General features: G+C 39.5%; 1 protein-coding gene across 3 annotated transcripts in view; it reads right to left on the bottom strand.

Annotated features, from left to right (window-relative positions):
- Positions 1-2,740: 2,740 nt before the first annotated feature.
- faxcb (failed axon connections homolog, metaxin like GST domain containing b) overlaps positions 2,741-23,666 on the bottom strand; it is a 46,283-nt gene continuing 25,357 nt past the window's right edge. For 2 of the 3 annotated variants that reach the window (XM_052024638.1, XM_052024640.1), the window contains 4 exons: positions 12,830-13,047; positions 6,659-6,775; positions 4,707-4,820; positions 2,741-3,897 (listed from right to left, as the gene is read on the bottom strand). In XM_052024638.1, coding sequence (XP_051880598.1) covers positions 3,599-3,897; positions 4,707-4,820; positions 6,659-6,775; positions 12,830-13,047 — 748 coding nt within the window. In that variant the 3' untranslated portion in view covers positions 2,741-3,598. The remainder of the gene's footprint in view (positions 3,898-4,706; positions 4,821-6,658; positions 6,776-12,829; positions 13,048-23,666) is intronic. The other variant, XM_052024639.1, reaches the window with a different exon arrangement.

The raw sequence follows: 23,666 nt of genomic DNA, 5'->3' as shown, positions 1-23,666 counted from the left end.
GGAGCTGGAAACATTTGCTAAGAAACGAGATGTGGCTGTGGAAGCAAGTTTTAGTTAAACATCTTCACATCTTATCAAAAGCAAAAAGGGGCAACAGAAACATTCAAGTTCACACAAGGCAAAGAGATGGAGGGAAATCCTATCAGAGAGCAGAGCAGAACTTCTTATAGATTGACATTTCTGGAAGAGAAATTACAATGAATTCAACAGTGAAAGAAAATCAAAAAAAACAAGTTAATTTCTCTCTTTCCCAGTTCTGGCACATGAGTATTGACTTGAAATGTTAATTCTGTTTCTCTTTCCACAGATGTTTCCTGATCTGCTAAGCATTTCCAGCATTTTCTATTTTTATTTTAGATTTCCAGCAACTGTATCTTCTTTTTAAATTTTCATTCGTCCAATATCAGCAAAGGTAGCTTATAGTTTAACAAAAGTGATATTTTTCTCCACCTCAGGAATGACCTACACACAACAGAGTATGGACATAACCTGTTCCTAGGACTTAGAGATATCACCATGAAATTAAGATATCTTTATTGGTCACATGTACATCGAAACACACAGTGAAATGCATCTTTTTTGCGTAGAATGTTCTGGAGGCAGCCCGAAGTGTCGCCACGCTTCTGGTGCCAACATAGCATGCCCACAACTTCCTAACCTGTACATCTTTAGAATGTGGGAGGAAACTGGAGCACCCGGAAGAAACCCACACAGACACGGGGAGAACGTACAGACTCCTTACAGACAGCGGCCAGAATTGAACCCGGATGGCTGGTGCTGTAATAGCGTTACATTAACCACTACACTACCATGCCTGTCCCAATGTCTCCATTTAATATGGTTCCTCTGTATTGGTTACATGTAAGACCATGTATATTTTGCCCCATTTTAAGACTCAAAATAGTTTATAAATTATTATGTTATGTCCCTGTATATAGGCAGGTCACTACATAGGTATGATGTTTAATCGATGCCATGCCTTACTCTAAAAGTCTCTTAAAGTGAACATTAACAATTCTTCAAAGAAGGGCAGAAGAGATCTGCCCTGACAAGTGGTCACACTGCATCATTAAAAGTATTTAAAGTGGAGATGAATAAATAATAGACAGATTGAAGAATGGAGGGGTATAGAGAAGTGGCTCAGAAGAGGAGTTGAGGTGAGCATAGGTCAGCCATGATCATATTAAATGGAAGGGCAGTCTTGAAGGGCCTGCTGCTCCTATTTTCTTGTGTGTTCTTGTGTGAGATCCGCCAGTATCCAGCATCCTGTGCCCTGCCAAGCATCATCACTTCAAAGTAAATTATCCATTCATTTATCTCATTGTTGTTTGTGGAAACTTGGCATACACTAATTCTGCAATCCACTCCTCTGAATCACAACAGTGATTGTGAACTGAGGTCCAAAACCTACTATGTACTTGGAAACTCATTAGGAAGAAATATGAATTGTTAGAATTTGAGTGCTACAAGTGCCCTCAGAACTCCTTAGCAAGCACACATTGATGAGGATACTAATAATCATTCAGCTTGCTGGAAGTGTGCAGAGCAGACAGATTGATGTATCAATTTATCAGGTGTTGATGTTTTAATTTGCTCCAATTAACATCCTCTCATAATTTTTCAACAGGAAGTACCCCTCCCCACTACCCCCACTGTCCACATGTTAAGTGATTCATTTCCTTTAGCTGTTACTGGAATTTTGCAAGGATTTGGTGCAACTACAGGAAATAGATGTGCAACCTACAGGAAATAGTGGGCCAGTGTCTAAAGAATGTTTTCTGATGTCCAGGTTCTGTGCAACCTATTGCTTGCAGACATGACTGAAAGAAGTACTGCATGACTAAAAGAAACAGCGGAGGGCACAAGGATGGAAACAAGCTGTTGGAAGAGGAGGAGTAGGGCGAGAAGGGGACTCAGCAGGAGTGGAAACCTGGCCTTACCGACAGATATCATGGTCTCAATGGCAGTAAGTTGTTATACACCTTAATCTTTCCAGCCTGGAGTTGAAAATAATTGCATTTTCTCACAGTTTGCCATTCTCTGTTGTGCAAGAAAATTTGAGCTGGATAATAGAAACAATAGGGGCTCCAATTGGACAATTCTTGAAAATGGAATCAAGGATCATAAAGAAAATGGAAAATAAATGCAGCAGATGCTGAAAATCTGAAATAAAACTGAAAGTGCCAGAAACACTCAGCAGGTCAGGTAGCATCTGTGGAAAGAGAAATATTGTTTCTATTACCCAGCTCAATCTTAGACCCTCAATTCAAAGAAAGCTGACTATATTTACTAAATTAGGAGGAGTTGTAAAGCCTTTATTTTCTGAGAGCACACTGTGCCATCTAAACTTATACCTCCAACAGATAGCAATCTGGGTGAAGATGAGTGTCTGCTGCTACCATGGCTGATAATGCACACTTCCACAGTGTGTGTACATTGAAAGCCATGTTGACACACCAGATACCAAAAGCAGACCACTGGACAATTGAAACAATGCTCTCACTGCAGAATTAACATTAAATGTTTCTCTTTCCACAGATGCTACCTGACCTACTGAGTGTTTCTGGCATTTTCAGTTTTATTTCAGATTTTCAGCATCTGCAGCATTTATTTTCCATTTTCTTTATGATCCTTGATCCCATTTTCAAGAATTGTCCAATTGGAGCCCCTATTGTTTCTATTATCTAGCTCAATTTAACTTGAATTAACTTGAGTATTTCCTCACTTAAAAAATACTTGATTAGGGTAATTGCTACAGAACTAGTACAAATGAATCCTCTGACCATTTGACTAATTATCTTCAGAAACTATTCTTTCCAAGTCATACTTAGTAGAAGTAAAATATAACAAGGAGATTCAAATGAACTATTAATGGAAGTTCAAGAGCACACTGTTTACCATCTGTTTCACACACTGTAAATGCAACACAGTTTAAATATATAAAGTTCCAAGAAAGAAATTCTCTGTAATATTATTCCATCAATTCATCGGTAACACTAGTTGATAAGTACACATATCATTTAAGTACACTTCTGCCACCCATGCACACCTTAAAAACTTGCCTCATTGAATTGACATTTGTATATCTGTGATTGAATGCTTTACTTTCGTCTTTAATGTAACACATAAACTTCTGTGTGATGGCAGTCCATAGAAGAGTCTCTCAGAACCTAGCAATGAAGGCCTTATTTATACTGCAGCGGACCATGATTTGCATTGAAATAATCTATCATATGCCTAGATGTATGTAGTTTTGGAAATGCCTAAAATTAATGAAAAAGAAGCACATTTGTGCAGGATAGCTGTAAAGAACTGCAGTGTCAAAACCAAATGCATTAGGCACATGGGGCTACCTACCATACAGTGACAATTATGACCAAATGTATTGTTCATTGAGCATATACGTCAGTTAAGTACTATACATTTAGAGGAACAGACTTTACTGATGTAAAGGAATTTCTTGGATATTGTAACTGGTGATGATTTCACATTGGTCTAAATGACAATACCTGTATTGGATGATTCCTAGTGACCTCCAGAATACATCAGTTTTACTGCTTAAAGTGCAGAATATACATTGTTATTTCTTTAGTATGTTTCATTTGACCAGTTCGTTATCTGTGTACTCTTCCATTTCCACATCTGAATCAAAGAGGGAATGACCAGTATAATCAGTGTCTGGAGTTTGTGAATAGGAAACACTGTTTTCAGTTAACTCTTCATCAAATGTTTCTGTGCGAGAGTACAAACTGAAGTCTTGGAGTGGTGTGGGAGTCAAACTGTCTTCACTAGTTTCATCTTCATTACTGTATGAAGCATCATCACTCTCTTCCGTCCATTCAGGCCAGAACTTCCGCTTAATTCTCTTACAGTACATAGCAAGATTAACCAGCTCATCTGGAAAAAAAAGATTGAAGAGATGTTACACTGCTGCAGAAAGCAGAGTACCATTGAAAACAGACTCTGAACAAATTTCCATTTGGAGATTTGCAACAATAATGTGATTATTCACTATTGCATGCAGAACATTTAATTTGACCTAAAGCAATGATTATGTTTTACAGGGCATCATTGAATCAAAATGTTATTATCAAAGAAGGCGGCAATTCAACCCATTGAGTGCAAGCTGCTCCATTTCCAGAACTCTGCCAATTATTTTCCTTTGTGCCTTTCTAGTTCCCTTTCAAAAACCCTGACTGTCTCAGTTTCCACTACCCTTGCAGGTAGTGAGTTTGCGATCACAACCACTTTGCAACCAAAAAATTCATTGTATCCCCTTTAAATGAGTTCCTGTAAGTTTATGATAAGAGAACAAGTATATAGAAAGGATATCATTATACTAACTTAAAACAAGTGCACAAAAGCAAAATACTATAAATTCTTGAAATGTGAAATTAAAGTAGAAAATATTGAAAACACTCAGCACATCAGGCAGCATCTGTAGAGAAAGGAACAGTGATGTTTCAGCAGTTATATTCCTAATGAAATGGAAAGAAGAAAATATCAACCAATTTCTATTGTTGTTCCCTTGCTAGTTGGTCCTAGAATAATAGTCATACAGGACAGAGAAAGATCCTTCAGCCCACCATCCTCGGAATATTGTTGCCCATCTTACAGTGGCAACTGCCGATCATTTTAGAACTGCAAGGTGATGCTTCATTCAATAAAAACGTTGCGCAACATGCAGTAAACCAGTACCACTTTACCTGAAGAATTGGAGCCAAAGGAAACATTAGTTCCATTCCTTGCTCTTTCCCCACAGCCCTGCAATTTTTTTCCCTCACTAGAGATGCCATTTCTACATTTGTGAGCTGAATGATCTAAGGAGGATAATGTGAAAGGATTAGATGAAGTTGGGTAGGAGGAGGCTCTTATATACTATAAATGCCAGTGTAAATCAATTGTACTAAATAGCATATTTCTGAGCAATATTTCTTATTACACATCTTAGGTCTCCTATTAAGAACTAGAAATTACCAATGACATAGAAGATTCCAATGTTTCACTAGCCTTTCACTAAATCAGGTTGGCAGGAAATACTTGCATAACATCAGGACTCTAGATAAATGTTTTTACACAAAATCACTAATTAACCAATACCATTAGCCTACTAAAAGAACGGATTACAAATAGTTTTAAAGCTCTTATTTTGAAATTTTTTTTTTGCCTCAGTTTATTTAGTGAGATAAAGGGGAACAAAAATCCTCATACTTCTTTTCATAACAATTACACCCTTTCCACATGACAATTTCTGAACTGGATGTAGTTTCAGAGATTTATCACTAGCCTGAAGCACAAAATAATGTTAACTATGTTTTTCACAGATTAAACAACTTATAAAACCCATTATAAATGTATACATTATATAAATATAAATTATATATACGTTAGTTCAGAAACATCTGCACATCTTATGTTATAATGTGCTTATTTTCATATATTCCAGTTTAGCAATTTATTTCAAACTTCCCTAAATTTAACAATTTGTATATTAATATGTAATTTCAACATTATTGATCAAATTGTAAGAGACATTATTCTGAAAGTTCCCAGGAGCACTTAAGCAAAACCTGAACTATTTTGCCTGCAGCACCACCTTGTAGACACAAGAAGAATTTCAGGGACTAGATAATAATGGCTGTGACCCACTTTGCCACTAGAGGTCATTATTTTTCAGTATGTTCCCTGAAAACCTGAAAGTTGGATTTTAAAATATTGATGGTCTGAGTTTCTGAAAATTTATGCTGAAACCTGGCGTAAATCCAAAAGTACCCATTTCTGATGCAAGAGATTGAGGAAATTCAGGTGTGAGTTAAGCTCATTTTTATAGTAAACCAGAATTTCCTTGCACTTTAACTTCAATTTCACAAAACCTGCATTGAAATCGTTGACACAATATTGTTGTAGCTCTGTCTCTCATATAAAAGTGCAGGTTTCCTGTAATTATGATGTTTGTTTAATGCAAATGAAATAAACTAGTATTAGTGAAAGAATACCACCAGAGAAGTTAATGAGCTGAAAACTGATAAATCCCAAGGATCTGATGATCTACATCCCAGAGTTTTGAAAGAGGTGGCTATGGAGAGAGTGGACACTCTGCCTGACATCTTCCAAAATTCTATAGATTCTGGAATGGCTCCTGCAAAATTGAAGGTAGAAAAGGTGACCCACTATCGAGGGAAGTGAGAAAAGAGGGAAATACAAACCTCTTGAACTGACATCAGCAGTAGAGAAATTGCCAGAATCAATATTAAACAATGGGATAGCAAAACACTTAGAACCAACATGGATTAATGTGTGAGAAATTACATTTGATTAATCTATTGAGGTTCTTTAAGGACGTTTTGAATCGATGAGGAGGCACCAGTGGATTGGTGCATTTGGATTTTCAAAAGGTTTTCAATAAAGTCCCACATGGGAGGTTGGTGAACAAGGTAGAGCATGTGGAATTGGGGGTAACAATAACATGGATTGGGAGTTGGTTAACAGATGGAATACAAAGAGACCTTTTTCAGATTGGCAGGCTAAGACTATAGGGGTACCGCAGGGATCAGTGCTTGGGACCAACTAGTCAACTATTCACAATCTATAGAGCTTTTCAGCAATAACATTAGCTTCAGCTGTGTAAATTTTTATCACAAAGCTGATTACTTCTCACCTCTGATGAGCCTTTCCGGTCTGGTTCCAGGCAGAGTCCACATGGCCTGAGCCAATTGTCCAAATACAGCAGCGTCAACTGTGGAAGGCCTTGGGCCCATGATGTACTTCTTATCACCTACAAGCATCGAACAAAATCAATTTAGCTTTCTGGTGGAAGGGCATCAACCTGAGATATTAAAACTAATCTCTCCACAGATGTTACCAGCTAAGTATTTCTAGCATTTTCTGATTTTATTATCAGTTTAGATTTGTCTAGCCTGTTATTTGCCCATTGTTAACAATAACAACTGGCATCACACCCCCCTCTCCACCCCATTCCATCATCACCCCCCTGTTAGAAGGGAAAGGGACCTGCTCATCGTTCTTTGCCAAAGCACTCTTGAACCGGGGTTTCCTAAGAAGTAATGTTGACTCATTCTCCTTCCAGGGACCTTTTGTCATGGGTTGATTTACTTTTGGAATGAATGCAAATAAATATAATTTTAAGACTGGAAATCAAAAAAGAAATGTAGATGTTGGAAATCTGATTTTTAAAAAATGATGGAAACACTCATTAGGTCAGGCAGCATCTGTGAAAAGAAAAATGGAGTTTACGTTTCAGGTGAAGATCATTCATCAGAACTGGGAAAGAGAGAAAACAAGTTAATGTTAAGTTGCAGAGAGACTGGGAGAGGGAATAGGTAGGACAAAGGAAATGAAGGATGAGGCCAGGGTTGCCACTGTGATTAGCTATTGATGAAACCATCCGGGTGACAGGTTAAAAAGGACATTTAGAGAAAGAGAAAACAAAGGAACGTGTAAAAGTTGTGAAATACCGAGCTACAGTAAATGCCCAGCAGGCAGTGTCAATGGAGAGAGAAAAACAGAGTTAATACAATCAGCAACAGAATTGGACAGTTCTGACAAAATCAGGCAAAGCAAGTTGCCTAAAATTGTTGAATTCAATATTGAGTCCCAAAGGCTGCAATGTGCCCACATGGAGGATGAAGTGCTCAGTTTACATTGGGCCTTGGTATAATTGTGCAGCAGTCACAGACAGAGAGCTCAGAGGGTGTGGGATGGAGAATTAAAGTGACGGACAATTGAAAGCTCAGTCACTCCGCTATGCAATAGCCCAATCTGCATTTGCTTTCTGTGATGTAGAGGGAGCACCAAATGCAAGTGAATTGATGTTTCATCTGTAAGGATTGTTTGGGTCCCTGAATGGTGGGAAGCAAAAGGTAAGAGGACAAGCATTGCATCTCCTATGGTTCCATAGGGAAGTGCCAAATATTATGAAAGGAAGTTGTTTTAGTATTACTGTAGAAATATAGACTGGTTTAGTAAATGTTTGATAACTACCCAGTCAATTAGTTATCTCATTAATATCAGAATCTATATGTATCACCCAGACATTTCATTTTCATGAAGCATCCTCATAGAATAACATGCAGTTTAAACTTTCCAAAATAAAATTGTGGTAGAGCACACTTCTCTGCCAGTCACTAGTATTAGAGTGTTTGTTGGTATGCTAACTGTATTACAGTACTCTGTAGCAACATAATATTAATATATTCTGGTAAATTAACAGTAATGTTCCTGCATTATATGAATGTCAATATGCTATGTTATCCATAAATAACAGAACATTAAAGTATAACATTAAATATAACATTATTGTAAGTAAAACTGTTATATTATCCCTTACTTCAAATGAATCACAATTCAATTTAATTGAACATCACAAATATGTTTTTTAAATGAGCTCTATAGGGTGAAACCTTCCATTATTTCTTTGACAGTGAAAACAATCGATTCCTATGAGATATTAAAAATGCACAAATATTATGGAAAAATATTCAGATATTGGCAGGTTTCAACTTTATTCATGGAGTTCCAGAAGTCTCAGTCACAAACCACAAACAGATGATGCTAAATGACTTAGAAATAGATAATTGGGAAGTATGGACACGGATCAGCAGGAGAAATGAATCAAGAATAATGACTAATGTGCTGAGAAACTAGGTGACAGGTGGGCAGCTACAGATAGGGACAGATAATGACCACCAAGAAGCACAATTTCTAGCGACTTTTTATCTTAATGTTGTTAGCCTGCACCATTAAGTTCTTGTTAGCCAGCCACATTAGCAAAATGTACATTGTTAGTTTGTTCTCATTCTGGATAAAACTCTGGTCAGTGCTTTAGAAAGTATATATTCAACAGAGATACCATGCTCTATTTTAGTGGAGATAAGAAAACCCATACAGTTTAAATGATTAATAAACTGGTGAAATAGAGGCGTTGGAAACTGTTAAGAATTCATACCCCACTAATAACAATTTCAGGATCCTTCACATTTTACTTACAGCACCCTATCTCCTATCGAAGCTATAGCTCCTGCCATTGGCCAGTAAATGTGCTGAGTCAGATTCAGTAGTTGTATGGATAACTTCCACAATATGAATCCGTGGATGTTATAGACATTGCTCTATGCATGGGCTATGGGCAGGGTTTCAATGTCACTGACTCAGAGGCAGCAAACCAGGAAGTGAAAGGTCCAAATTTTATCTAAATTTTAAACATTTTGGAGAGCGCAAGATAACAATAACAATGGAAACATAATATTTGGACAGAAGTTGAAATATCATGAATATTTTATAATTGTTTTTATTATTATTAAACTCCATATTCTGAGATATTTTAATTTGAAGGAACTGCAATCCCCTTGAAATAACAGAATTTCTTTGGGCCAGAGAGATTGTTAAGCAGTAATTATGGTGTAGTATAAAATTTAAATCCGTGCAATACATGAAATCCTCATTATATCATTGATTTCTAAGATAATCCTGGAGAAAGTTTTAACAAAGTGCAGCCCCAGGAAAGCATGGGTTCAGTGCCAGGAACTTCTGTGTGTAACTGTACGTGTGCATACTTGAATCAATTTCCCACTGTACAAAACAAAATGGTGACAGTTTGGCTTTCATTAAAACCATAAAGTTTAGGCCATCTATGAAATATCTGGCCCAGGTTTTGTGATAGCATTCAAGTGGAAGGTATCAGCACTCACTAATATTAAACAGTAAATTGAGCAGCAACTTCCAGCATCCACCCATGTGGCTGAAGGTGGAAATCAAGAAGTTGTTGGCCAAGTAAACCCTGCTCAACAGAACCTTCACTGGAATGGTATGTTAAACAGGATTCAAATCTACAGTGCGAGTTTGCTGGACTTATCCGTAAAATACCCATGATACTCACCAGAAAATGTTAGGCTTTCTTCATTCAGGTCTGTGTGCATTTCCAACAGCATCTTAAGACAGTGGACCAGATCCTACACTGATCGCAAGCCCACCTGAGTTCAGAAGTTGTCAGCCATAAAGCCCAGTATTAGCTAAAGCAGATCTCAGGGAGTTGCCTCCCAGCTGATCAGCAAGGCCCAGTGTACTGCTGAACCTTTCCAAGAAAAACTCACAGGTTCCATCCCAGAGTTGCTTTGTGAACCCTTCAAGGTCCTCCCCTGGGTTTACTGCCTGTCAAATCTATCATTGCCATTGAATGTCTTGGGATGCTTCTGCCATTCATGAGTATTCAAAAACTATGAACATTAAAAATACTTCTAACATTTTTTAATTAAGTAAAAATCAAGCAAGTAAAGGACAAGAAAATGATTAAAACTAATTGAATAAACTCAATTAAATTTAAAATGGAAACTACCCTTCTGCTGCAGCCATTTATTCCAAATGAAGAATATTGGTTTACTTGATTACCACAACCGAACAGAAGTTTGTACATTCTCCCCGTGACTGCATGGGTTTCCTCCGGGTCTCCGGTTTCATAGAATCATAGAACAGTACAGCACAATACAAGCCCTTGGGCCCACAATGTTGTGCCGACCCTTAAACCTCACCTAAGACTATCTAACCCCTTCCTCCCACATATCCCTCTATTCTAAATTCCTCCATATGCTTATCTAGCAATCTCTTGAATTTGACCAATGAACCTGCCTCCACCACCACCCCAGGCAGTGCATTCCATGCCTCAACCACTCTCTGGGTAAAAAACTTTCCTCTGATATCTACCTTGAACTTCCCACCCATTACTTTAAAGCCATGCCCTCTTGTATTGGGCATTGGTGCCCTGGGAAAGAGGGCTGTCCACCCTATCTATTCCTCTTAATATCTTATACATCTCTATCATGTCTCCTCTCATCCAAAGAGTAAAGCCCTAGCTCCCTTAGTCTCTCCTCATAATGCATACTCTCTAAACCAGGCAGCATCCTGGTAAATTTCCTCTGCACCCTTTCCAATGCTTCCACATCCTTCCTATAATGAGGCATCCAGAACTGGATACAGTACTCTAAGTGTGGTCTAATCAGAGTTTTGTAGAGCTGCATCATTACCTCGCGGCTCTTAAACTCGATCCCACGACTTATGAATGCTAACATCCCATAAGCTTTCTAACTACCCTATCCACCTGTGAGGCAACTACTTTCAGGGATCTGTGGATATGGACCCCCAGTTCCCTCTGCTCCTCCACACTACCCAGGATCCTGCCATTAACTTTGTACTCTGCCTTGGAGTTTGTCCTTCCAAAGTGTACCATCTCACACTTCTCCGGATTGAACTCCATCCGTCACTTCTCAGCCCAGCTCCGCATCCTATCAATGTCCCTCTGCAATTTTCAACAGTCCTCCACACTATCCACAACACCACCAACCTTTGTGTCGTCTGCAAACTTGCCAACCCACCCTTCTACCCCCTCATCCAAGTCATTATTAAAAATCACGAAAAGCAGGTCCCAGAACCGATCCTTGTGGGACACCACTAGTCACAGCCCTCCAATCTGAATGCACTCCCTCCACCACAACCCTCTGCTTTCTACAGGCAAGCCAATTCTGAATCCACATGGCCAAGCTTCCCTGGATCCATGCCTTCTGATCTCTGAAGAAGCCTACCATGTGGAACCTTGTCAAATGCCTTACTAAAATCCATGTAGACCACATCTACTGCACTACCCTCATCGATCTGTCTGGTCACCTCCTCAAAGAACCCTATCAGGCTTGTGAGATATGATCTACCCTTCACAAAGCCATGCTGGCTGTCCCTGATCAGACTATGATTCTCTAAATGCCCATAGATCCTATCTCTAAGAATCCTTTCCAACAGCTTGCCCACCATAGATGTAAGGCTCACTGGTCTATAATTCCCTGGACTATCCCTACTACCATTTTTGAATAAGGGGACAACATTTGCCACCCTCCAATCCTCCAGTACCATTCCCGTAAACAACGAGGACTCAAAGATTCTAGCCAAAGGTTCAGCAATCTCCTCCCTCACCTCGCGGAGCAGCCTGGAGAATATTCCATCAGGCCCAGAGTTTTCTCCCACATTCCAAAGACATACGGGTCAGGAAGTTATGGGCATGCTATATTGGCACCGGAAGCATGACGACACTTGCAGGCTGCCCTCAGAACATTCTACACAAAGATGTATTTCACTGTGTGGTTCGATGTACATGTGACTAATAAAGAAATCTTATTTTATCTTATCTTAAGTACTGTTGTTCCAGATTGGAAATCAGGTAAACAGAAGTTCGTGACTTCCATTTTCATTCAGACTTCTGAACTTTTACTCAATTACTTAGGTTAAAAGCTGGTAATTCCAAACAGAAGAGCCATCTCTTAATCGGAAGATGTGAGTCAATAGAATATCACAAAGGAGAATAAAGATAAAATGCATAAAAACTGATGAAGTCTAATGTGGAACTTAAGACATCAGAAAGACCTAATCTTCTTACAAGTTATCGTTACTGAAATTCAAGTAGAAAACACATTGAGCAACAGGATCTTTGATGAGACAAGACAATTTCTTGCAATGCAAAGAAAGGAACTGCATTTATAGAACACCTTCCAAAGGGTGCCAAAGCCCTTTACAACAAGCAATTTGAATGAACCAATAACAGCAATGTGTTAATGATCAGATAATATATTTTAGTAATACTGAGGGATAAATATTAGTCAGAATTCCAAGAACAACTCCCCTGCTTGTATTCGAAATTGTTCCACAAAATCTTTCATATCTACCTGAAAGCAAACTAATATCCAATGAAAACGGGATTTGAATTTGACCAAAGGTTGTTTCTGTGAACTAAACTGTAAGTAATATATGATACTAAAATAACGTTTTATCTCACCCAAGATGACTGAAAGTGCTCGCATATCCTTTTCCATTAAAGTATATATTTCCTCCTTTGAGAAACGGCCAATGCCGTGACCATACATTTCCCGTTTAACAATTCCTCTTGTTAGATGACATAGTATCCATTTCAGAAAACCACTGAATGGGCCTGAGACAGACAGTATTTTTCCAGTCTCATGGAGATTGTCAATCCATTGACAGTATACAATGGCCCTGTAATATTAAACAAGCAACAATGTCACATTCATAAATCACAATCAAGTGGTGCAAGAATGTAAAGAATTCATACATATTCTTTCCCACATCAATCTGTACTGGGGATAAGGTATTGGTATTGGTTTATTATTGTCACTTGTACTGAGGTACAGTGAAAAACTTGTCTTGCATACTGATCATACAGGTCAATTCATTACACAGTTTCAGTTACATTGAGTTAGTACAGAGTGCATTGAGGCAGTACAGCTAAAAACAATAACAGTACAGAGTAAAGTGTCACAGCTACAGAGGAAGTGCATTGCAGGTAGACAATAAGGTGCAAGGTCACAACAAGGTAGATTGTGAGGTCAAGGGTCCATCTCATCGTATAAGGGAACTGTTCAATAGTCTTATCACAGTGGGATAGAAGCTGTCCTTGAGACTGGTGGTACGTGCCCTCAGGCTCCTGTATCTTTTGCCTGATGGGAGAGGAGAGAAGAGAGAATGACTTGGGTGGGTGGGGTCTTTGATTATGCTGGGTGCTTCACCAAGGCAGCAAGAGGTAAAGACAAGAGTCCATGGAGGGGAGGCTGGTGTCATTGAGTGGTGGTGAGATGGACAGCTAACAATGAGTTTTGGCACCTCAGGTTATGAATGGATAGTTTTAGCAGCTACACATAGACAAACCCATTGCGTCAATGTTGGGGAGATTTGTGCAATTTCTTTCAAAGAGGATCTTTACATTTTCAAATGCAAACTGGATTCTTACGATGCTTATAGCATATTAAATGTTCCCGCAGTGGATGTTTATGAAATTGGGAATAAAATTCTCCAGACAATTCCTCCTGCATTTATAGAGTCATAGAGTCGTACAGCAGGAAACAGGCCCTTCAGCCCAACTGGTCCATGCCGACCAACATGCCCATCCAAGCTAGTCCCATTTGCCGGCATTTGGCCCATAACTTTCTAAATCTTTCCTATCCATGCACCTGTCCAAGTGTCCTTTAAATGTTGTTCTTGAACCCACCACAACCACTTCCTGTAGCAGCTTGTTCCACATACATACCACCCACAGTGTAAGAAAGTTGCCTCTCAGGTTCTTATTAAATTTTTCCCCTCTCACCTTAAACCTATGCCCTCTAATTCTTGATTCCCCAATCCTGGGAAAAAGACTGAGTGCATTCATCCTATCTCTGCCCCTTATGATTTCATACACCTCTATAAGATCACCTCTCAGTCTCCTGTGCCCAAAGGTAAAAGTCCTAGGCTGTACATCCTCTCCCTATAACTCAGTCCCTCAAGTCCTGGTAACATGTTTGTAAATCTTTTCTGCATTCTTTCCAGTTTAATAACATCTTTCCTATTGCAGGATGATCAAAACTAAACACAATATTCCAAGTGCAGTCTCACAGCATCTTGTAGAACTGCACTATAACTTCCAACTTTTATGTTCAGTGCCCTGACTGATAAAGGCCAGTGTGCCAAAAGCCTTCTTTGCCACCCTGTCTACTTGTGACTCCACTTTCAGGGAACCATGTACTTGTACTCCAAGGTCCCTCTGTTGTACAACACCCCCCAGGAACCTACCATTCACTGTGAAAATCCTACCTTGATTTGACTTTCCAACATGCAATACCTCATGCCTTTCTGAATTGAACTCCAGTTAAACTTCATTGTGTCAAATCTGAGACACTAAAAATTCTGCAGATGCTGGAATCTGGATCAATACACAAAAAGTGCTGGAGGAACTCAGCAGGTCAGGCAGCATTTATGGAGGGAAATAAACAGTCAACATTTCGGGCTGAGACCCTTCATCAGGACTGGAAAGGAAGAGGGCAGAAGCCAGAATAAGAAGGTTGGGGGAGGAGCACACGCAGGCAAGGGATAGGTGAGTCCAGGTGATAGGTGAGTTCAAGTGAGAGGGGAAGGTAGTGGGTGGGGGAGGGGGAGAAGATGTAATAAGCTGAAAGGTGATAGGTAGAAGAGGCCAAGGGCTGAAGAAAAAGGAATCTGGTAGGAGACGGCAGTGGTCCATGGAATAAAGGATGGGAGAGGGGAGGAGAGGAGATGGGCAGGTCATCAAGGCAGGGGAAGGGAGCCATAGGAATAAGGGAAGACAAAGGAGTGAGGGGAGGGGGGGTGGAAGAAAAAGAAGGGGTTGGGTTACTGGAAGTTAGAGAGATCAATGTTAAGGCCATCAGGTTGGAGGCTCCTAAGGCGGAATATGAGGTGTTGTTCCTCCAACCTGCGCCTGGCCTCTGATTTTCAACCCTGTGAAGATCACCCAGGTGGACTGTTTGATACTTCAGCCATTACAATGCCTGAGAATATTCCAAACAAAGATGTTCCCAGACTCACAATAGGAGACCTTCTAACCCCACCTCCAATTTGGTAGCAAATAAAAAAGTAAAGACAGCACAAATGCAAGCTGGTAAAGTGGCCTGTTCATGGGCAATCGTCTCTCTGCAACCATTGCACCCTGCTTCTAATGGTGCCCACTCTGGTGGAAAAAATCAATGCATGAACTGCAACAATTGGTAACAGTGATAAAATTATGAAAACAAAATCAGTCACTACACTAAAACAGTATGACTGACTAATGAATGCATTCCTGCAAGAAAGCAATTATCTTTAACCAAATTGTTTGTTTCCATTATTTATGTTAATACTTTATGATTCCCAACTGGTTTCCTCAGTCGTATTTATTTGATCTTAAGTGTTGCAACAGAAGCCTTTAACCTTCCTTATAGGACTTACTTTGAAAATGTGCAAAATTTAGCAGAATACTTTCTTTATGAACTGGTAATATAAAGTAACAAAGTTTCCACAACTTTTCCCTTCACTTTCACTATTAGTTTTCCTTAAGTGTCAATAGTATTTCTGAAAGTATTTCAATTTCTTCAATAAATGAAAGTAAAAAAGACCTGCAAATGCTAACTAAGAGTCACAGATCCCAAATGTTCACTGTTTCTCTTTCCACACCTGCTGCCTGCCCTGCAGAGCTTTCCCAGCATTTTCTGTTTTTATTTCATGTTCTCCAACTTGGAATGAGTAGGGTCAGTGGCATTATAGTTTAAAATGATTGTTAGATTCAAAAATTGAACAGCGAATTCTTTGACTGCACTATTTGGGATTGTTGGAGACAAAGATATAACTTTGAAGGCTTCTGATTTACACATTCTGGCTTTTATTTCTCTTATAGCCAGGAGAGCTGTATTACTTAAATGGAAGGAAGTTACTCCGCCTACTCATGCTCAATGGTTACGGGATGTTATGTCATACCTGAATCTAGAGAAGATTCGCTGTTCAGTTTTTGAATCTAACTTAGACTTTCAAACCTTGTGGGGACCTTTTTTGAATTATTTTCAAAATCTCTGATTTGGTGACTAAAACGCAGACATTGGCTGACACTGTTACGTTTTTAAGGGTTTTTCCTTGTTTTTTCCATCTAACAGCTTCGGTTTTTGGTAGTGGGAGTAGATTTTTTTATAATAAAATATTTCAATTTTTTTCCTTTATTAACTATTATATGTGATTATTAATTTAGAGTATTGTAATCTTAAGTATGATTTAACACAACGTATTCAGTAGTATTTTTACTCTCTTTTTTGATGCATGTATTCTGTACTTTTTTCATGGATTTAATAAAAATATTGTAAGAGAACAAAATGATTGTTGTCGTCAACCTTGTCATTTTAGTCTACCAGCCGTGCCAAGGCAGCAATAAAACTCCAGTGAGTAATGCTGCCTACAGTGCTACTGAATGCCAATGATTGGCTAATTGTACGGTGAAGATATCACCCACAAAAGACTTTGAAGTGAGAACTGATTGACTTGTGCCACTCGTACATTTTGGTTGATGACTAATGGATTGTTTTACACTCCTGATTTTTACCCAATGCAAGCTATGATATATTCATTTGCTGGAAATTCAACAATCTGGTGGTAAACCCACTGATTCTCACACCTTGTTTATTAAGTAATTCAACCAAAATTCTGTTTAAAAATATAACATTTCAGATGCAATATATTCCAAATACAGTGAACAGAAAATATTCATTTTTCCTGTAATGTAACCCCATACCAGTGCTGTTTGACATTACCTGCCTCATACCCAGCTCACTGTTTTATAGTCAGTTTGGTAAGTTAGCAGTGGACACAAAGGTTTGCTAAGTTACAACTCTGTACCCGCTCAGTGTTTTATAACTCCCTATCCAATCATGAACTTCACTAGACTGCAGCATGGACAAAGAGTTCATTTGGTCATTGATCTCAATATACTCACAGTCAAACTTGCAGAGGATATATTAGTGCACTCCCATTGTGCTGACAAAGAAATTACCAGTAGTGATAAAGACTACTCTACCATTGGCGAACGGTTTATGAATTAAAATTTAATATACAGTCCTTCATTGTATACTTAGTATCATTAAAAGTCACCCTGTCATATTGATTCAACTGGAGAAATCCTCCAGTTCGATAGGAAGAAATGTAAAACCTATCTTCAAAAATATACCAAAGCCAGAGGACTCTAAATAAAGGAAACTGAACACACGATTATATATTTACCAACCATCTGTGCGTCACACAGCTACCAGTTGGAAAGATATCCACTCCCTCACATTTGCTGATGAAAATTAGTTTTCTTCCTGGCTTTGCCCCTTTATCTCAATGTGTCTATGATGTGACACTGTTGTTGTTGCTTCATGAGTTGGAATTCAAATGCAGGAGGGAATTCTTGCAATATCTACAGAGGTTGGGGTTCCCATTAAGTATACGTCAGGATCTAAAAACAGCATCAAGCAGGAGCTGAGAGCAACAGTCACTCCTCAGATCAATTCCTGATTTCAGCTGGAGGCAACGGCAAAAGTTTCCAAGATATTTCCACGGAGGAATGGGAGTGAACGAATGTCAGGATGGAGAAAAATGAAGTCATTTTGTGAGAAGATGAGGAGAGTGACAGTATAAACTGGAACAGTTTGAGGAGATGCCAGCATAAACAATGGCAGAGACAGGGGATGAAGATAATTAAATGTATGATTAGCTCACAAAACAATTTTGTGCATTTATTCATGCTCCAGTGGAAATGCAGCTGTGCAGTAAAGATGTGTCATGCTGCTGTTAGTATTCAGTGGGAAAGGAAATGGAATTGCTTGTAAGGATACTGTTGAAAGGGATGGAGACAGATAGGTTGAGGTTGGTGGTGACTTTCTTCCCCAGCAGCACCATTACTGTGTTGCAAGTTAAAAGCTGAGCCACAGGAACTGGACAGGAACTGGACAGATGGCATCTTCTGGTCAGCCTGCCATGCTCCTCTGACAGTTTAGTGCCTGATAATCGCTGCCCTGACTTTTTCACCTTGAACAACCTCGTCTAATGTAAAACTGTTGGGATGCGTTGAATGCAACCTCCATTGTTAATTCCAATCAGTACAGAGCTCTAACTTGAACTAAAACAGATCTCCTGAACAAAAATAACATTTTGTTTTGTAAGAGGCCATTTTCCACACCAGAATTTCACTTTTTCCTGCTCTCCCAGTGGATTAGAGCACACATAGCTTCCATCACCCCATTTAGTCTGTCCTAGCTTATTGCATAAGCAACTCTAAGTTCCAATTACCTCAATGTGAAGAAGTATTCTCTAACTTCTTTCTTCATTCTCTAAGTGAAAAATTTAAATGGGTGACGCCAGTCACTAACTGTCCATCTTGGGGAAATAGGAACCTGATCTCATGTTACTGTTTCCTGGGAGTATTGGATTGCTTCAGTACAACAAGGAAGAAAGCTGGGTGGGAAAAGTCACGTGCACATAAGGGAGTTTACTCAATCTCCAGTCCATGAATTGAATAGAAATTGCCAGCCCGAAGTCCACACTGCCCAATTAATCCATGTGATCCAACATACACAGTCATTTCAAAAGGAAAATCATCTCCACTGTATATTTCTGCTCACCCTTTCAAAACCCTGTATCATTTTAAAATCATCCACCCATTATCTTATTAGCAAATCTTATTAGTAAAAACTCTCACTGCCTACAGTTTCTGCTCATAACTATTTTCCCATGCCTGGTATCATCTGTGGGCATTTGCTACAGCTTTAACTTCCATTCTATCATTGACCATCCACACTTTAATCATGGCCAAACCAGCACTCACACAGAAATGTAATTGTACTCTGCCTCAATAATCAGAATTTAAAATGCTGAGGGCCTGTTTCATGATCTCATTGACCTGATATTGAACTTTAAAAAAACAGCTCCCTCAGTGCTTCAATTACAGGCCTTATATCAATATTAAAATCAGTGATTGAGTACCTGACTAGAAATCAGCTTACAATCAGGTTCTCATAATACAGCAGCAATGCAACCAAGATACCTGGCAGAGTAACATAAGGAATCCTGGCAGCTTCAAAGCTTTCCTATTAACATTTTGGGAAACAACATTTCAATGGCCAAACTCTTATCAGGAGAAAGATAACAGAGCATGCCCATGTTGGGTCAACTCTAGGTGCAGCCTAGATTCAGCAGACTGTCTCCTGGGATTTTGTTTTTGGTTCATGTGATGACAGGCCTGTCAGATGGGGAGAGCTTGACTAGGTTGGGCCCCTTTCCTCTTGAGTTTAGAAGAATGAAAGGTAATCTCATTGAAATGTACAAAATTCCTGGAGAGCTCAATAATGTGGATACAGCAAGGATGTATCCCCTTAGCTGAGAAGTCTAAATCCAGGGAGTCTCAAAGTAAGGGGTAGGCCACCTAGGATTGAAGTGAGGAGAGATTTCTTTACTCAAAACGTGGTGAATCTTTGGAATTCTTTACTCCAGAGAGCTATGGAGGCTCAGTCATTGATTTCATTCAAAACTATTATAAATATATTTGTGAATATTAGAGGAATCAAGGAATATACAGAAAGGGCAGGAAAATTGTGTTAAACAGATCACCCATGATATCATTGAAAGATGGAAAAGGCCTGAGGGGCCAAATAATTAGTCAGGCTCCTATTTCTTGAGGCCAATGACTGTCTTTATATAAGCTTTGAAAATCAAGGAGCTTCATACCTGTTGTCTATTTCCTTCCTGAGAAAGTGAAGACCTGGTAACCAGTTCTGTCTGTTGGACATCTCATCAGCAAAGCCCATTTGAACTTCACAGCCAACAAGTCAGGTTACTGACCAGAACAACTCACTACTTCCACCTTTCACGTCCTTCTTCCTATACTTGCAAATTATTCCTCACTATATATTTATCAATTCCCCCTTGAAGTTCCGCATTAAACCTGCTTCCAGGTGGTGCATTCCAGATTCCAACAACATGTGGCATAAAGAGGTGTTTCTTCATGTCAGTATTAAGGCACAAGACTGTTGGCCTAGGAAGAATTCACTAGTGGATCATGGAGGATGATTTCTTGACTTTGTACAAAGCCAACAAGGTCTGTTACCTGCTTTACTAGTGCAGCCCAGGGCACCATGGTGTGCAAAATAGAAAATTGTTTAATTTCCTACAGTAATCTTTCATCGCTTTAATAAAAACATCTCAGAATAAAAGAGAATCAGGATTGTTTAAAAAGTAAATTAAGTTATACTGAACAACCTGGATGTAGTCTTGTTGCAATGATCCATATTTGCTAACCTTTAATGTAGTTTATCCTGCAGTGACCCAAATTCACAAAGCTTTGATGCACTTCATCCATTTGTGACCTATATTAGCCATATTCTAGCACAGTTAATTCAGCACTGACTTACTGCCTAGAAACCAAATTAAAATAACTGAACAATTTGAGAGAAAAACCAGGAAACTGCGAAATATTATTTAGTTCCTTTACCAATTCATCAATCCCTTGCTGAAGAGTCTCAGACCATGGATCATAATCTCAGGATTAGCCATTCAGGACTGACATGAGGAAAAACTTCTGTACTGAGAAGGTTGAAAGTCTCAGGAATTTTCTACCCCAGATAATGTGGATGAGCATATTCAAGAACTGGGATCAATAGGTTTCTAGGCATTGTTACTAGGAAGCAACATGTGCCAATTGACACTGCTCCCTGTACACAAAGGGACAAATCTTGTCAACACCACCAATCTTTGTATAGTCTGCAAATTTACTAACCCACCCATCTATGTTTTCATCCAGGTCATTTATATATATGGCAAACAGCAGGGGTCCCAGTACGGATCCCTGTGGAAAACCACCAGCAAAAATAAGTCCCATTGACCACTATCCTCTATCTTCTATGGGCAAGGAAATTCTGAAACCAAATGGCCAATTCACCATGGATCCCAGGCATCTTAATCATCTGGATGAGCCTTGTCAAATGCCTTATTAAAATCCTTGTAGACAAAATCCACAGTTCTACCTTCATCAATCACCTTCATCACTTCCTCGAGAAACTTAACCAAGTTAGTAAGCCATGACTTGCCCCACACAAAGCCAAGGGATTATAGAGCCTACAGCTGATTTTTATCTCATTTGTTTTTAACTAGATGATGAAGAACTGCATTCACCATCTTCACCATCCTAGCATCCTCAAACTGTACTAATCATAATCATAAAAAGTCCAGTTTCATACTGTGGGATAAATCCTGCTAAATACTCCTGATGATATTGAAAATTCCTCCAATCTCAATAAATACTTGAATCTACCTCGAGTTCACTCATTTTCCCAAGATTCCAGAGAGCCCTATTTTCCTCATAGTGCTCCCGGTATAACAGTGTTATTATAAACTCAGATTTGTTGCTTGTAATCTCAAATTCCATAACTAAGCAACATGTTATTGCTCATTTAGAGTTGGAGAAACTCTAAACTCTTCTCCATTGCCAATCTTCTGCTGCTCATCCTCTCCTCAGTTTCTAAAAGAAAGCAATGCTTCTTGGCCTGTAGTGAGCTTGTATGTAGAATGGCCTCTCCCGCTGCGACAATGTCATTTCCCAGCTCCTTCCTTCCCCTAATCTGTCCCTCTGGTCCCCATGTTCCGAATTCTATTGCCTCATCCATACTAATTAAAATCATGTTATCCAAGGAGACTATCAGCTTCTTCTATGACCTCCTTTACTTCAGGTGCCTGAAAGCCTAGCTCCCACTTTCAGCCGGTGTTTGCAACAGTGACCTATCCAAACTGTGCTGGGCCAAATTTACAACTTGTACATCAGGGGGCCAAAAGCCAGCGGTAATGATTGCTGGGGCAGATCCTCATTAATGACTTGGATCCATTAAAATTGGCCCACCAGTTAAAAGTCTGACAATTATATCCGTTCTTATTTTGTTTATTTTTAGAACATGTCACCATCGATACTTCATTGCTGAAATGATAGACGATAAAAGACCTGTCTGAGAGATCAGGTTTCAGACCCTGAGGTGGGACTGAGCCCACACTAATCAGGGATTTCCTGGGAAAACAGCAGGTCCGCCCAAGGAACTGCCACACATGTGATCTTTACTCCCGGTGCTAAGATTGCCAGTGGCCCCGAGTGGTCCAGAATGCCAAAGTTCCCATTTCCCAGGGGAGAAGCTATGGGAAGAGGGCCAGGAATCCAACAGGAGGGGTAGTGACATCACCACACAGTTTAAAAGGGTTTGAAAACCAACTAAAGACCAACTGTTGAAACTGATACCCCTCATTATCCGCCAGCCCCTCAGAGACCACCAATGTCAGCCAGCATCCTCACAGACCACCTCATGTTCTAGAGCATAGAACATAGAACACTACAGCACAGTACAGGTCCTTCGGCCCACAATGTTGTGCCGACATTATACCCTGCTCTAAGATCTATCTAACCCTTCCCTCCCACATAGCCCTCCATTTTTCTATCATTCATGTGTCTTTCTAAGAATCTCTTAAATGTCCCTAATATATCTACCCCCACAACCTCTGCCAGCAGTACGTTCCACGCACCTACCACTCTCTGTGACATCCCCCTTATACCTTCCTCCAATCACCTTAAAATTATGTCCCCTTGCGTTAGCCATTGTCGCATTGGGAAAAAGTCTCTGACTGTCCACTCGATCTATGCTGTCCTTCGGACCAGGCAAAGGTGCTTAGTGTTCAAAGAATGGATGAGGGACCCAGGGACCAGCCTGCACCTGCTGCCAGGGACCGAAGGCCCAGTTACCATATCAGGCCTAGTCTGATCTCCTGGATGAGTTCCAACTCTAGAATCAGGAATAGCAAAATTGTGGGGACAGCTCTGACTCCATAACACAGTTATCATACTGGTTGATCATTACATGGCACAAGGGTACATGCGGGTAGAAGTCTGATACTGTATAACAATGGGTTAGGGCACTGTCTGTCTCTGTGTTACACTGAGGACTAGTGGGTACAGGTCTGTCACTGTACAACATTGGGTTATAGGACTGGTCCATCCATCAGCACTGTATCATTTCAAAGAACTCTTTTAAAGAAGTGGCACAATCACAAAGAGCTATAATATTCCATGTATCACTATCTTTTCCTGCTCCCAGATTTTACCCTTACCGGAGTCAGGAACGTACATATGAATCTGAAAGATTTCCAGATAAAAGTGATGGTGTGAAGAGCAGTGATTATTAAGGTCGATCAGTTTAAGGGAGAAAATATATCCAGCTTCCTGATAAAGTAGTTGGAAGTGTTTAACCTCTGAGGGAAGGGTGTGAAAAGCTAATTTT

The sequence above is a fragment of the Pristis pectinata genome, chromosome 10, assembly GCF_009764475.1.
Source record: "Pristis pectinata isolate sPriPec2 chromosome 10, sPriPec2.1.pri, whole genome shotgun sequence".
NCBI classification, from domain to species: Eukaryota; Metazoa; Chordata; class Chondrichthyes; order Rhinopristiformes; family Pristidae; genus Pristis; species Pristis pectinata.
Note: the sequence above shows the minus strand (reverse complement) of the source record. Positions and strands in the feature narration are given on the sequence as shown.